Below are 13,501 nucleotides of genomic sequence, written 5' to 3' on the forward strand. Positions count from 1 at the left end.
AAGTTTGGCTGTATCGGAAGAATTCCTACTAAAACATTTGTAAAAAAAGAAGATATCACACCCTAAATTTTACTGTGTTATTATTAATAAACCCATAATTAGATATAAAAAGATGTGGTATGAGTGACAATGAGTCAACTCTCCATACAAGTCAGAATTTGTAAAAAGTAAAATCACAAAAATACTGAACTCCGAGGAAAATTCAAAACGGAAAGTCCATAATCAAATGGCAAAATCAAATGATAAAACACATCAAACGAATGGACAACAACTGTCATATTCCTGACTTGGTACAGGCATTTTGAAATGTAGAAAATGGTGGATTGAACCTGGTTTTATAGCGCTAAACCTCTCACTTGTATGACAGTCGCATCAAATTCCATTATAGGTCAAAGTACGGCCTTCAACACGGAGCCTTGTCTCTCACCGAACAACAAGTTATAAAGGGTCTCACAATGACTAGTGTAAATAAAGGCAACCGCTGTTCAAAAGTCATAAATCGATTGAGAGAAAACAAATCCGGGTTACAATTAAAACAGGAAAACCAACGGTCTAAACTATATAAAAAACAAGAAACACCAACAAAAGACAACCACTGAACAACAGGGTCATGACTTAGGATAGGTGCAAACAAATGCAGCGGATTTAAAAGTTTTAACAGGCGCCAAACTTCACCCTTACCTGAACCAGTAGTATAACATTACAACATAGAAAGACACACTACGAAATATCAATTAAAATGGCTTAACTCGATCAAAAACAAATATAACAAAACGGGTAAATTTCGGTAGTATATCAAGAGAACTATGGATTATTTAACGAAAAAATATCATCAAGATAACGTTAGATATTGTTGAATGCGTCAACCAAATGTAACAATTACGTGACTTTACTGCGTTTGGTCATAAACTGAGATTCATAGCAATACAGGAATAAATTTGCTATAACAGGGGCGCAATTAGTGCCCATAGGAATACCTACTACCTGTCGATACACTTTAACACCGAAACGTACATATGTGTTGTCCAGGAGAAAATTTAAAACTTCAATCATATCATCACATTTCCAGTAAATGTATCTAGCATAATTACATTTTTCGTTAGAAATAAATTTGCAATGAGATTTTTCAAAAGACCATTTAATTAAATATGACAACTTTTTCTTGATGAGATTGTGTGGAAGTGTATTGTAGAGAGTAGTTAGATCATAACTGTCAACAGAATTAAAAGGAACATCAAAAGCACATATTTTATCTAAAACCTCTGAAGAATTTTTAACACTCAAAAAATAATTAATACCATTATTTTCATAAGCTTTATTACAAAACTTAATAACAAGTTCTTTGATAGTAGTAAGGGAGGTAGTTAGAAGCACTGACAGATTAGTAGTAGAACACTTACTAAATGTGGAGATGCAACGACATTTAAATGGTTGTTTGTGTAATTTAGGTAACCAGTACATCATTTACATAGTCGGGATTTTCAAATGTTTGGAAGAGGCTTTAAGCTGGGTAGTGGCAGCAGTATGCTTGTTTACAATTTGAATCTCTGTAATGCGTACGGACCTGAATGTAGAGGAATTGATAATTTCGTTTTTGGAGAACTTCCGTGTAGTATATGCGTCACACCATAACTACATTATTGGCAGCTTTGTCTGCCGGTACGAACACAGACCACTGTGCCAGTACTTGGAGTTAATTACTTATTCTATAAATGGGTATAACATGAACCCTATTATCAATTCCAGAATTTTTTTCAAAATGAAAAATACCAATACCAACAGTATTCATAATTCAATACAAATAACTGTCTAGAGATTTTTTATCAGACTGTTCACGTTAACACCATTTTTTTCAGTAGGCAGACAGAGCGTCCTTAATGAACTGACGACACTGTTTCCTATCTATAATAGATGGAGAACGACGATATTTAGGTCCTTTCTTAAGAAAAGTTTTGACCTCACGGTCTTCTACGATGTTGAGGTCTCCTGTAATGACATGACCATAGGGAACATATCTAATACTAGATGTTTCACAGTCTCAAGTGGAATGATCATTATTTTCTATATTGACGTCTGATGTAACTGACGTATAATTAAATATAAAAAAATCTGCTTATCAAGAATACGAAATAAGCTTAGAAGCGATCCATTTATACTCATTGATCCTATGAATAAACTTATTCACAGAGGTTATCAATTTAACAACGTAGGGAAAGCTCTAGATATTGTGTTATCGGTACTAAGATTGATTTAGTTTCTGTGCTTTTGTCGGTCTCCTTTGTTTGATAAGTGCATGACTAATCATTCCAACAAGAAACTAAACAGAGTAACGAAGAAATAAAACACTCGATGTTCTCTCAATTACTGACAGCTAGTTCCAATACATCCACATGAAACTACTTATAAATCAGTACATGATGTTAAAACGCCATTAAAAGTTCGAGAAAGGCATGATCTTGTGACATGCGAAAATATAAGTATCAACATGATGTAGGATCATATTGTACGTTTTCATAAATGTATAGAAAGGCATATTAAGCTATATGTTAAATAATTAGAAAGACAATCAATATCAGTACCGATAAAAACGATATTCAATGATCACTGTAGCATTACTTTTTCAGAATGTTGCAGGTGCACAGCTGGAAGGGGATTCAGTTACCATAGATGTAAGTTCATCCTGTCCTAATGGCTACATGGTTGTTAGGAAACAATGTGGTAAGTTTTAAAAAGCTTCAAACGCTTGTAAACCCCTTATAGATCATGTTCATTACAAAAAGGGCTTCATCATAATTAGTCATGAAAAAACATTTTTAGACGTTTTCTTGAATATCGATATCCAATATATGCTTAACAAAGGTTAAAAATTACGAGATACTTTATTTTTATCACAGCTTCAAATTACAAAGAAACTTACAAAGGTGATCACAAATTGTTTTGTAACCAGTCACTTCAACTTGTCGGTTCAATTTTAATTTCAATTGGATAATGTAAATAAGAAGAGATTTGATTTTAGTTGTGTCACCCAAAGTTTTGCCCAAAGCAGTATTGATTTGCATAAATTGACATAAACATGCATTTATATTATGAATATGTATATAAGTCTGAAAATTAAACCAACGGTGTTAGAGTTAGATATTTTTGCTGACAAATTTTTGTACCTCAACGAGATTCGAACTCACATCTTTGATACACTTCAGCACCAATCGCTTAGCCTCATGTCCAGCGCTCTAAAGTACTCGACCAAATCCGCTATATGAAAATATAACTTCAATAGTCGTAGTGTTACCTTGTGTTTCAAGCGTGTTTAGATGTTATGTTATTTTTTTATACACAATGTATTTTTATTTGTCAGCAATCTAACTCAAAAATTTGTTATATACCGTTTGGGATAATGATTCATTTTATATACAGTCACTAGAAATAAGTATATCATACAAGCAAGTCTAAGCAAGTGACAACCATATAAAATATATGCCCACTGGATGTCAGTGTGTTTGAGATACAGGGTAAATACAAATATTTATATAAGTCTGAAAATTGAACCCAACAGAGTTAGAGTTAGATTTAAATGCTGACAAATTTTTGTCCCTCAACGGGATTCGATCTCACACCTTTGATACACTAAAGCACCAATCGCTTAGCCGCATGACCAGCGCTCTAGACCACTCGACCACATCCGCTATTTAAAAATATATCTTCAATAGTAGTACTGTTACTTTGTCACGTAAGGCGAATCTAGAGAAGGACGTCTAGATAATAGTCAACGATTTTTTACGAGGGCGTTGGATCGTTACGAGTAACGATACCTGTACACAATAAATAAATTATATAAACGCATTAAAATTGTACAAAACAACACCAATATTAAAAAAAGAAACATTAAATGTTATTATCTATAAATATTTGAGATAACAGATATCCTTCATCAGTATACATATATATATATATATATATATATATATAGATTCTTACATCGTTACCAGTGGGTTATCGGATTTGTCAAATCGAGATAGTTATATTATCGAATTTAAAATCCGAGCCTCTTCATGCAGTTACCTCACATGCAGTGAAAAACAGAATACAGCTACGTATACTAGCATCCCCATCATTAGACTTTTCATACCCGTTAAAAAGGTGCTTCGAATTATGTCATGGTGTGAAAAATTGCCGTCTTGGCGCAAATAAATATAAGAATGCATTAAGATGTCATTTGTTAATTTTGTGGAACCTACAAGAATGTCGAACGAGCACAGCAGTCTTTTGTATAATAATACTGTTGTATCCGAGTATTTATGATAATCTTTTTGTAGTTGAGTGTGGAAAAGGAACATATAGAAATGACACAACATTGACGTGTGAGTTTTGTACCATTGGATCATACCAAACTAATGTAGGACGAGCAGTCTGTGAATCATGTGAATCATCTAAAACAACACTAAACGTTGGTTCAGATTCATTTACTGATTGTATAGGTTAGTTTTCTTTTGCAATTATAAAATATTTAAATGACATTCAAAGCCTCTGTTTTGTTTTTAAACAATCGGAATTGTTTAGACTTAGACTGCGAAGAGCAATAAAATCAATGATTCTTATTTGTGTTGTGGATTTAGAACACATAGAAAATATCATGGAAGCTACACTTGTCTTGACTGTTATTTGGTAATATCTGCAGATTTATTTTTTTAAAGTTTTTCTACAAAATTAGTAATAATTACTTATAAAAGATATACATACTAGACCTGAGAGCAGATAAGAAAAAGCTATACAAATTCTATTTGACAACATATATGCATGTTCCGGTTATAGATTTTATTAGAGCTATTTTCCTAATGCTTGTAGTTTAAAGGCTTGGTTGGCTTGCTTGCTCTGTTTGTATAAATGTTTCTTCAAGCATTGTAATAAAGATTGACATCTGCAATCAATTGATAGGCGGGGCTTCAGCTTGTATACAATACACTCTGCATTATACTTAACATCGAATAACATTGATAAGTATAATGTATACAAGCTGATATCAATATCTGTATTGATTGCAGATGTCAATCTTAATAACAATGCCTGAGCAAACATTAATACAAACAAAGAAAACACGCCAACCAAACCTTTAAACTACAAGCATTAGGAAAATAGCTCTCACATGCTCCTTTTATAACTGGTTGAGCCTGCTAACTTGCAGAGTTGTGTTTGCATTTTTATCAATTTGAGTTTATTGTCATTTCAAACTCTGTAAATATTTTTCTTATGAAGTCTAATAAAAATATTACCATAACGTTCATCATAATATATATTTGCTTAAAATTATCAAAATTTTCTAATTATATATTCCGCAGAACTTCAACCAAACAAATTTGTGTATGAACAGCAAAACGTGTTTTTTTTTTATAATTTCGATATTTCGATTTTACACGGAAAACTCTATACTAAAATTAACAGACAGGAAATTTTCTATTCCCTATTTTTTTTGTCACTTAATTCTTCATTTTCTTATGTGTTTATGTTTCCATTTTATTTGCCCTACCCGAATCTTTGGTACATAATATTCTGTATATATAAATGAACAAACTATATGTATAACTTATAAGTCATGAATAATGATCTGAGAAATTGCTGTAAGCCTTCATGAAAATCATTCAGAGATCAAAAGATTTGGTTAGGGAAATTCGGCTGTATTTCGTTTTACAACGGAAAGTCACATCTTATTTTGTTCGCGTTGTTTAAAAGGCACTAGCTCTCAAATTCGTGTTTACCAATTTGACTCAAAATTTCATATATTATTTGATTTATAACATACAAAAACGTATATTGAAATGATGAAATTTCTAAAATAAGCAATTCAAGATGCATGTACTCGATAATATGTATTAGCATTTCGTGTGTATTTTAGTCTAGAAGCCATCTAATAAATCATCTGGATGACATCCAAAAACGGCCGACGGTCACATAACCCGATACAAACGTATAACGTTATAAATAGATAGCGAACTCGTGCAATTGATTTTTTCTAGGTCTGTTGGATTTTATATATTATAGGTTAAAAAATATGTTAATAATCGCTTTTACCTGTATCAGAATGAGTTTTGGTAGATCAAAATCAGTAAACCAAATGGTTTATCATTGTATTATTTTCAATGTTGACCGTCTTTTCCTTTTTATAGCTGAACACGACTAGTATATGCATAACCATTCTTTAGCTAAGAGGTTAAATTTAAGGTCACATGAATATAGATTCATTGAAGTTGATTTATTTACTTGCAAGTGAATAATTCATCAGCGATGCTTCTTAACTTATTTTGACAAAACTGAGGCAAACTGGCTGCTAAAAGATTTCATTAATCTCGTAGCTAATGCCCCGTTAAGAGATCGTAGATTACGATAAGATCAAGATAAATCTGCTGGTCCCTTATATTTTTTTCTGTTCCTTATCATTTTAACGTTGCAGTCGGGTATTTGTATATTGTTTGTATCATTTGTAACATTTATCATATTCAATTTTAAATATATATTTATACAGGTATTGATGTCTAGTTACTAATCGACATTTCAGTAATTTAAAACAGGGTTTACTTATTAAAGTAAATGTGGCTATTCTAATATATATAAATTATAAACCAGGCCATTATTTTTCTTTTAGGTTTTAAATATCTCACGCTTTGTCAGGGGCTTCCTTTAATATCATAGATATATTGGTATGGGTTTGCTAAGTAATGTCTATGTTAACGTTGATGGTCGTCCAGTGAGGTGTAATTGTACAATTGTGTCTTTCGAAAATTGGCAAGTGCATCTGTTTTATACAGTAAATCCTTGATGTATTTCGAGCTTTTCTAAAATGTACCTCCGTTTACGCATTTATAGCCAGTATAAAAAAGATTCTTACAGTTATAAAGCTATACAACAATTTGTGAACGTGCATTTTTGATAACTGACTATAAATATAATGTTACCCTTCAGATGCGTAAATATGTCATCTTTCAGAAAAAGAAGTGAAAAAAACACTCGAACAGGTTAAAGACGCAAAAAACTCTTCTTATATATAATTTGGTAATAATTATAATGCCAATTTTAGATCCAGGATCCATTGCATTGCATTCAATTGGTAAAAGTAAGGCGAAATATACCGAAGAAGATTTAAACTCACAAGTCGAAAATAAACTGACAACTCGATGACAAACAAAAGACAAACTACAGTATACAACAGTATACAAAACACAATATAGCAACAAAAAACTGAGCAACATTATACATTTTGTAGTTCTGAAACCTTTTAAATCCCGCGAAACACATAATGACAGCTATATTAAGGATGCCTTTCACACATTGATCTTATTGATCTGTGCTTAACATGCATGGGATTAAATATGCGTGGTATAACATTTGTATATGCTTTTCAGATGTCGTTATAATTACGTTTTCTGGGCTCTCCGAAAGTTGCAGAATACTAGACATATCTATGTCTATGCAGTGGCGTCAAATGCTAATTGCATAATTCTTTTTATTAAAGAAGGCAAACGAACTAAATGTGTCATATCTTGCATAACAATGCCTTATGTATGGAAATTACCGTCAGTCATACGTTATTTTCATGGTTCAGCAAAAGACTGAAAATTATGTAGTGTTTTTATCATTTTAATTTATCTCTTGTTATAGTGGGTGTATACATGAAACAATGCAAGTCGTACATGTCTGTCAGACAGGTTTCACCTACCTCGACCACATTTAAGGATAACTCATCAAAGTTAACTGTTTGTGATCAACATGATCAAGTTCGTATCTCAGAAACTACAAGCAGTAGATCACTATCTTTGGTATATAGAATGATCATATCCGTCTAGCCTGTTTCATCTGATCCTGACCTTATTTTCATGTTTCATTGGTCAATAATAAGTTAGTGGCTTGGTCTTTTCCAAGATACTATAAGTGATAGATCAGCCGTATTTAGTGTATAAAATGATTGTAAGATGAACATAGATATAGGAAGATGTGGTATGAGTGCCAATGAGACAACTCTCCATCCAAGTTACAATTTATAAAAGTAAACCATTATAGGTCAAGGTACGGCCTTCAACACGGAGCATTGGCTCACACCGAACAGCAAGCTATAAAGGGCCCCAAAAAAATTACTAGTGTAAAACCATTCAAACGGACATTCATCCATCTGACAGTTTTCATCTGACCTTCACTGTACTTCATGATAAATTAGACAATACTGTTGTTTGTAATTTGGTCTGTTTCTCAGATATAAGAAGCAATTAAAATAATCAAATATATTTGGTGTATAGAATCATTATAAGGTTTACATGTCTGTCTTGCAGTTGAATCTCAACTTGACCTAATTTTCATGGTCATTGGTTAATGTTAAGTTTTCATAGTTTGGTTCGTTTATTAGATAAAAGGCAAGGATTAATATTCATTAATTACACCTAAGAAGTTCTATTGAACATATTTGTGGAATTACAATGAACTTAATATTACACAGCTGATGTTTTCATACACAATCTTGTGTCTTAATATATCATGATATGTTATGCATAAAGTAAGACTTTAGAAAAACTAATGTCTGACCACTGCTCAGTTTTACATATATACGAATTATAGGAAAAGTATAAACATGCTTCACTTTTTATTAAATTTTTGTTTTTTGTTTCTTCTTTAGATAACTGTCCATCAGGTCAGTATTATGTTCCAAGTGCTTCCAGTTGTGCCTTTTGTGAAAGACATTACTATCAACACATGAGTGGACAGGACTTTTGCTATCCATGCCCACATGGAATGATAACTAGCGAAAAAGGATCAAACTCCTCCGATAGCTGTTATCGTTGGAATGCTGAAGAAGGCATGTAATAATATGTATTTTTTTTCGTAATACGCTTTACTTGCATTTCATCATTAGCGACGATCGAATCTCGATACCTTATTTATCCTTAAAGTAATAACCAGACGTTAACATCATTTTTCAATGGATGATTAGATATGGTTCAAATTGGATTCTTCTGTTAACCAAAAGAAAATAATATGAAAACAACTTGACAATTTTACGATTCCATTATATGAATGCAACAATTTCAAGATTCTGAAGTAAAGTTATGTGATGAGTCTTTAAGTCTCTAACTTGCCATTTGTTTATTTCTTTTGTCTTGTTCAACTGTAATGATGTAAATAACAGATTATTGGTTCCAGGGTTTGTACCAAATACCACAGATTCTGGGGAGATATCCGAAGGCATTGCAAATGCAGGTAATACTTATCCATATTTCAGTTTTGTTAACATCAGAAAGTTAATGGAAGAATATATTCAGCCTCATTCAAAGGATGATAAAAGTTTAATTTTCACACTTCTTGAAAATAAAATCTCATTGATGCAAAATATAACTGAAAAAAGGCAAAATCTTTGGTATTAAAAAATCATAGATACAGCAGGATTGGACTCTAATTGAACAAAGAAATGTTTGATTTGTTACTTACAAAGTGGTAGATAAGTGGTACGTGTTATTTCATTGAAAATAAATTTTAATTTCGAAATGCCTAGCAGATTTTGTTATTCAAATATTTATTAATGTAAAACATACATGCAATTTATGTATTTACCGATATGGTGTATCTCATGTACAAAATATATCCTAATGTTGAAATGTATGACATGATCTGCTATATTGCCTGTTTGTTTTCTATTACAAGTGAATGAAATGACGAGAGTAGATTCTTGACGACGATTTTTTTTTGTATCGTAGCGCCTATCCTTCGAACACAACTGTTGCAACCAAACAGGAGCCATTTTTATCTTACGAGTTACTGAACCTTCAAAAACAGATAAAAAAACAAAGGGTGAAAACGTATGACAAAAATACTGAACTCGAAGGCAAATTCAAAAACAGGAAGTCCACAAAAAACGGTCAAAATCAAACACTTTCAATCATCTTAACAAGTGAAAAACAACTTCTATATTCCTGACTTGGTACAGACATTTTCCGATGAATAATGTCATCTCAAAGATAAAGATAGATTTGTGCTGAGACACCACTATCTGGAATTTTTCTTAATGTTTACAATTTAAAAATTGTAATGAATGCAAAGTGATATGATTCATACTGAATCCAGAAGAAAGAGAGTAAGTAATTGTTTTTCCTTAGAGGTATCCAGCTTAATGGAACAAAGTGAGTTAGGAAACATTCATGCCCAGATTAGTTAAATACGGTATTTTTTGTTAATACATGTTAGCCGCAGAACTGCTTAGTGATTTTTTTCTTTGATGATTAGTGGCATTGGTTGACTTTTTGTCTCTCTTTCCATATGTGGTACCAAGAATGTACATAATGATTTTTTTCTAGGTAAGGTTTTCAAAGTGTTTTCTGTCTTAACTCTACGAAAGAATAACATCTTAAATTTATATTTCATATACAGGATTAATTATCGGACTGTCTATTGGATTGGCACTGTTATTGTGTATTGTAATATCAGTTGTCATTGTTTATAAAAGGTAATTATCATTTTCTTCTGGCGCATTCTTTTTGAAATCGTAACATATGTAGCTTAAGAAAATATTACATTAGATTCGATTAGTTTTACCATGGAAGTATTATATTGGCAGGAACTTTAACGAAAATAAGCACATTCCTACCCCCACTGATTTCTTTATGAATAAAAGGGTATTACTCAGTTTTTCAAGTACGTGATAACCCTTTTTGGTGGTTTCTGTGACGGAATCTCCAGTGATTATTTGTGGTTTTTATATTCCTGTTTCATCATATAAACTTGAATGATAATTACTATTATAATTGCCAAATTGGTAATAAGTGTTTAATTATTGCAAAATCATATTAAAAGTAGTAATATAAGTAAACACACAGCAATTGATTTTTTTAAAACATTTTTCAAATTTTATAAATTTTACAAAATGGAGGTAAAAGTCGATATTAACAATTCTTACTTAAAATTTGCAGTTCATGAGTTATGGTCCTTTTTATTGTTAAGAAAATGTCGTTTCCGTGCATTGAATTGTGAACCGTTCAACCAATGCTTTTCATATTTTAATACCTTGTAACTGGTGATAAAATTGGGGTCTAGTTCGATACTGCCAGCAAAAAAAGAATTTGAACCTATCGAAAACCATTCGTCTTTTTCTCCCCACGTTCAAAATTACTTAAATTTGCAGTAAACGGTGTGTTAGTTGTGTAACAATTCAAATTCACGTTTGTATTCTAACACATGTTTAATGAAATATTTCTTAAAAATCATTTTTTCAATGCTTTAGATTGACAACTGATAGTGACTATTCAGTGCCAACAGATAAAAACCAAAACCAAGGCCAATCACACGAGCACCATTACGATGAAATGAATGACAGAGGTCAACAGTACCTGAATGTTGGTAGTATTCCACACAGTCATAGTGTGTCTAACAATGAATACGAGAACGCTGATGATAACTATGCTACAATTACTGACATACTCTGTGGAAATTCAAGTTCGAACAATGATTATTTTGAATTGTATGAAAAATCAATGGAGTCTACAAACATATAAACTATAACAAAATCAGTCCGTATCAAAATATTCTCACTTTATTAGCACGGACAATAACAAAATAGTTTTCCAAATGTTTAAACAGCAAATGTATAATATTTAACAAACATATTTACCAGGAAAATGATGAAACCAACACAGTCAATGCGTCATGAAAAATTTACATGTACATGATGTATGTAAGGTTGAAAAAACGTTTCGATAAGATAAGAAAATGAATATTGAATTTTAAAATATGTATCAATTGTATAGCCTTTTATCTATTTTCTTCAAATCAAACATTTTTTTTGTATAATCAAAACTGTGTACCTAAATTATTTCATGTTGTGTAACACTTGTCAACTACATCAAATTAAATCACCCTTTTTTTAACTGAATACTAACTTAAGTTCGTGTATCCTTGTCTTTAAGAAAAAAAAGTATTAACAAAAACACCAATCTCTAAGGTTAATTTAAAAAGTGGGAAGTCCACAAAAACGAACAAAATTAAACGTAAGACTAAGCTATATCGACCAATCTGTCATATTCCTGACAAGGAACAGGCATTTTCCAAAGAAAATGGTGGATTAAACCTGGTTTATAACTAGAAAAACAAGCACTTGGAAAGCAATTGTATACATAATTTCGAAGATAAAGGAAGATAAATCTCTTAATGAGGTTTTAGTGAGCTTAGGATGACAACCTGTTTCGTATGAACATTGCAGAAGTAAATATAAAGTCTACATTAGCAAGTATAGTTCTTGACGTTTAGAACGGTTGTCGTCCTGTAGTATAATATCACTGACCATAATTCGAATATGATTTCATACATCAATATCATAACCAATACAGGAAGAAAAATTATTGTGCAATGTCCAAAAACAAACTTTATAGAATTTGGTCCTTTGAATTTAATCCTTACCAAAATTATAAAATGTTATTTTTATTTTCAAGAACTGAGTCGATACTACTGTTGCCAGACTGCAATTCATATTATTCTTTAATTCTCCACTAATAGATTTAAAAAATATTTATATTTTTAGGTTCCAACTGCCTTACGCAAAGATGACTTTAATGGATTTGTCTATTCTTGTCTATTCTTCTTATGCCCTATTTTGATCATAATTCCATGCGTATACAATATCTATGCATCATTGATTTCAGATTATTGGGGTTAAGCGTTCCTGATGAAGGTTAATCCAGATGAGTGCTTCGGACACACCAAAGGAGTAGGTCCAGTAAGACCCCTTTTTGACCCCAAAATATAGCAGTTTTACAAAATTGTTACAATGTAAACTTTTAGCTTTTTATTGGAAAGTATAAGACTTCTGCAACATAAAAATGGGCTGTTTTTGACAATACAATGCACATATATCGGGTACTAGCATCATTAAGTCATGCTAAATTACTGAAATCTTCACAATTTTAGAATTTGAGTTAAATTTTAGACGGTTTCCGTCTTAAATGGAAATGGCCGCATTTGTGTTCATTCTTAATATTTGAATGTAAGTTGTATTTGATGATAATACATAACATATATAAAGGTTGAGAGTGAACACGGATGCGGCTACTTTCATTTTTGACAAAAACCATCTGAAAAGTGACACATTATGGCATATTTGATAGATTTTTCATATTTAAGCTTGAATTAGAGCGTCTGAAATGACTAATTCAGTTAAAATCTTTCATATAAACTAATTAAATCGAATGAAGTAGACACTTAAGTGTTTAAAAAGTGTCCAAATCTTTCATCAGATGAACCTGAAATTTGAGGCCAAAATCGGCCCTTACCGGACCTACTCCTTATTAGATATTATTTTCATGTACATACACTTAGTATTTTGATTTCTTAACTTTTGGTTAAGAAATAACTTAACAATGGTTATTCAAGAAATACATGTCATGCACACGGTAATTGGTATTATAGTTTACTTCAATAAAAACTTGGAATCTACTGCTTCTGGCACCCGTAAGCATAGTTGAACCCGCCACATTCTGTATGA

General features: G+C 31.6%; 1 protein-coding gene across 10 annotated transcripts in view; it reads left to right on the forward strand.

The window, feature by feature from the left end:
• The window catches only part of LOC127709457 (uncharacterized), a 378,921-nt gene that overhangs the window by 183,876 nt on the left and 181,544 nt on the right, over nt 1–13,501 (forward strand). The window contains exons 44-49 of one of the 10 annotated variants that reach the window (XM_052215023.1): nt 2,625–2,718; nt 4,314–4,475; nt 8,654–8,833; nt 9,178–9,234; nt 10,399–10,474; nt 11,249–11,888. The exons of 6 other annotated variants lie outside the window; for them this stretch is intronic. In XM_052215023.1, the coding sequence (XP_052070983.1) occupies nt 2,625–2,718; nt 4,314–4,475; nt 8,654–8,833; nt 9,178–9,234; nt 10,399–10,474; nt 11,249–11,519 (840 nt within the window). In that variant the 3' untranslated portion in view covers nt 11,520–11,888. Of the gene's footprint in view, nt 1–2,624; nt 2,719–4,313; nt 4,476–8,653; nt 8,834–9,177; nt 9,235–10,398; nt 10,475–11,248; nt 11,889–13,501 lie in introns of those variants that run through there. 3 more of the 10 variants (XM_052215024.1, XM_052215025.1, XM_052215026.1) reach the window with 3 other exon arrangements.

Source organism: Mytilus californianus, unplaced genomic scaffold (assembly GCF_021869535.1).
Source record: "Mytilus californianus isolate M0D057914Y unplaced genomic scaffold, xbMytCali1.0.p SCAF_7, whole genome shotgun sequence".
NCBI lineage: Eukaryota > Metazoa > Mollusca > Bivalvia > Mytilida > Mytilidae > Mytilus > Mytilus californianus.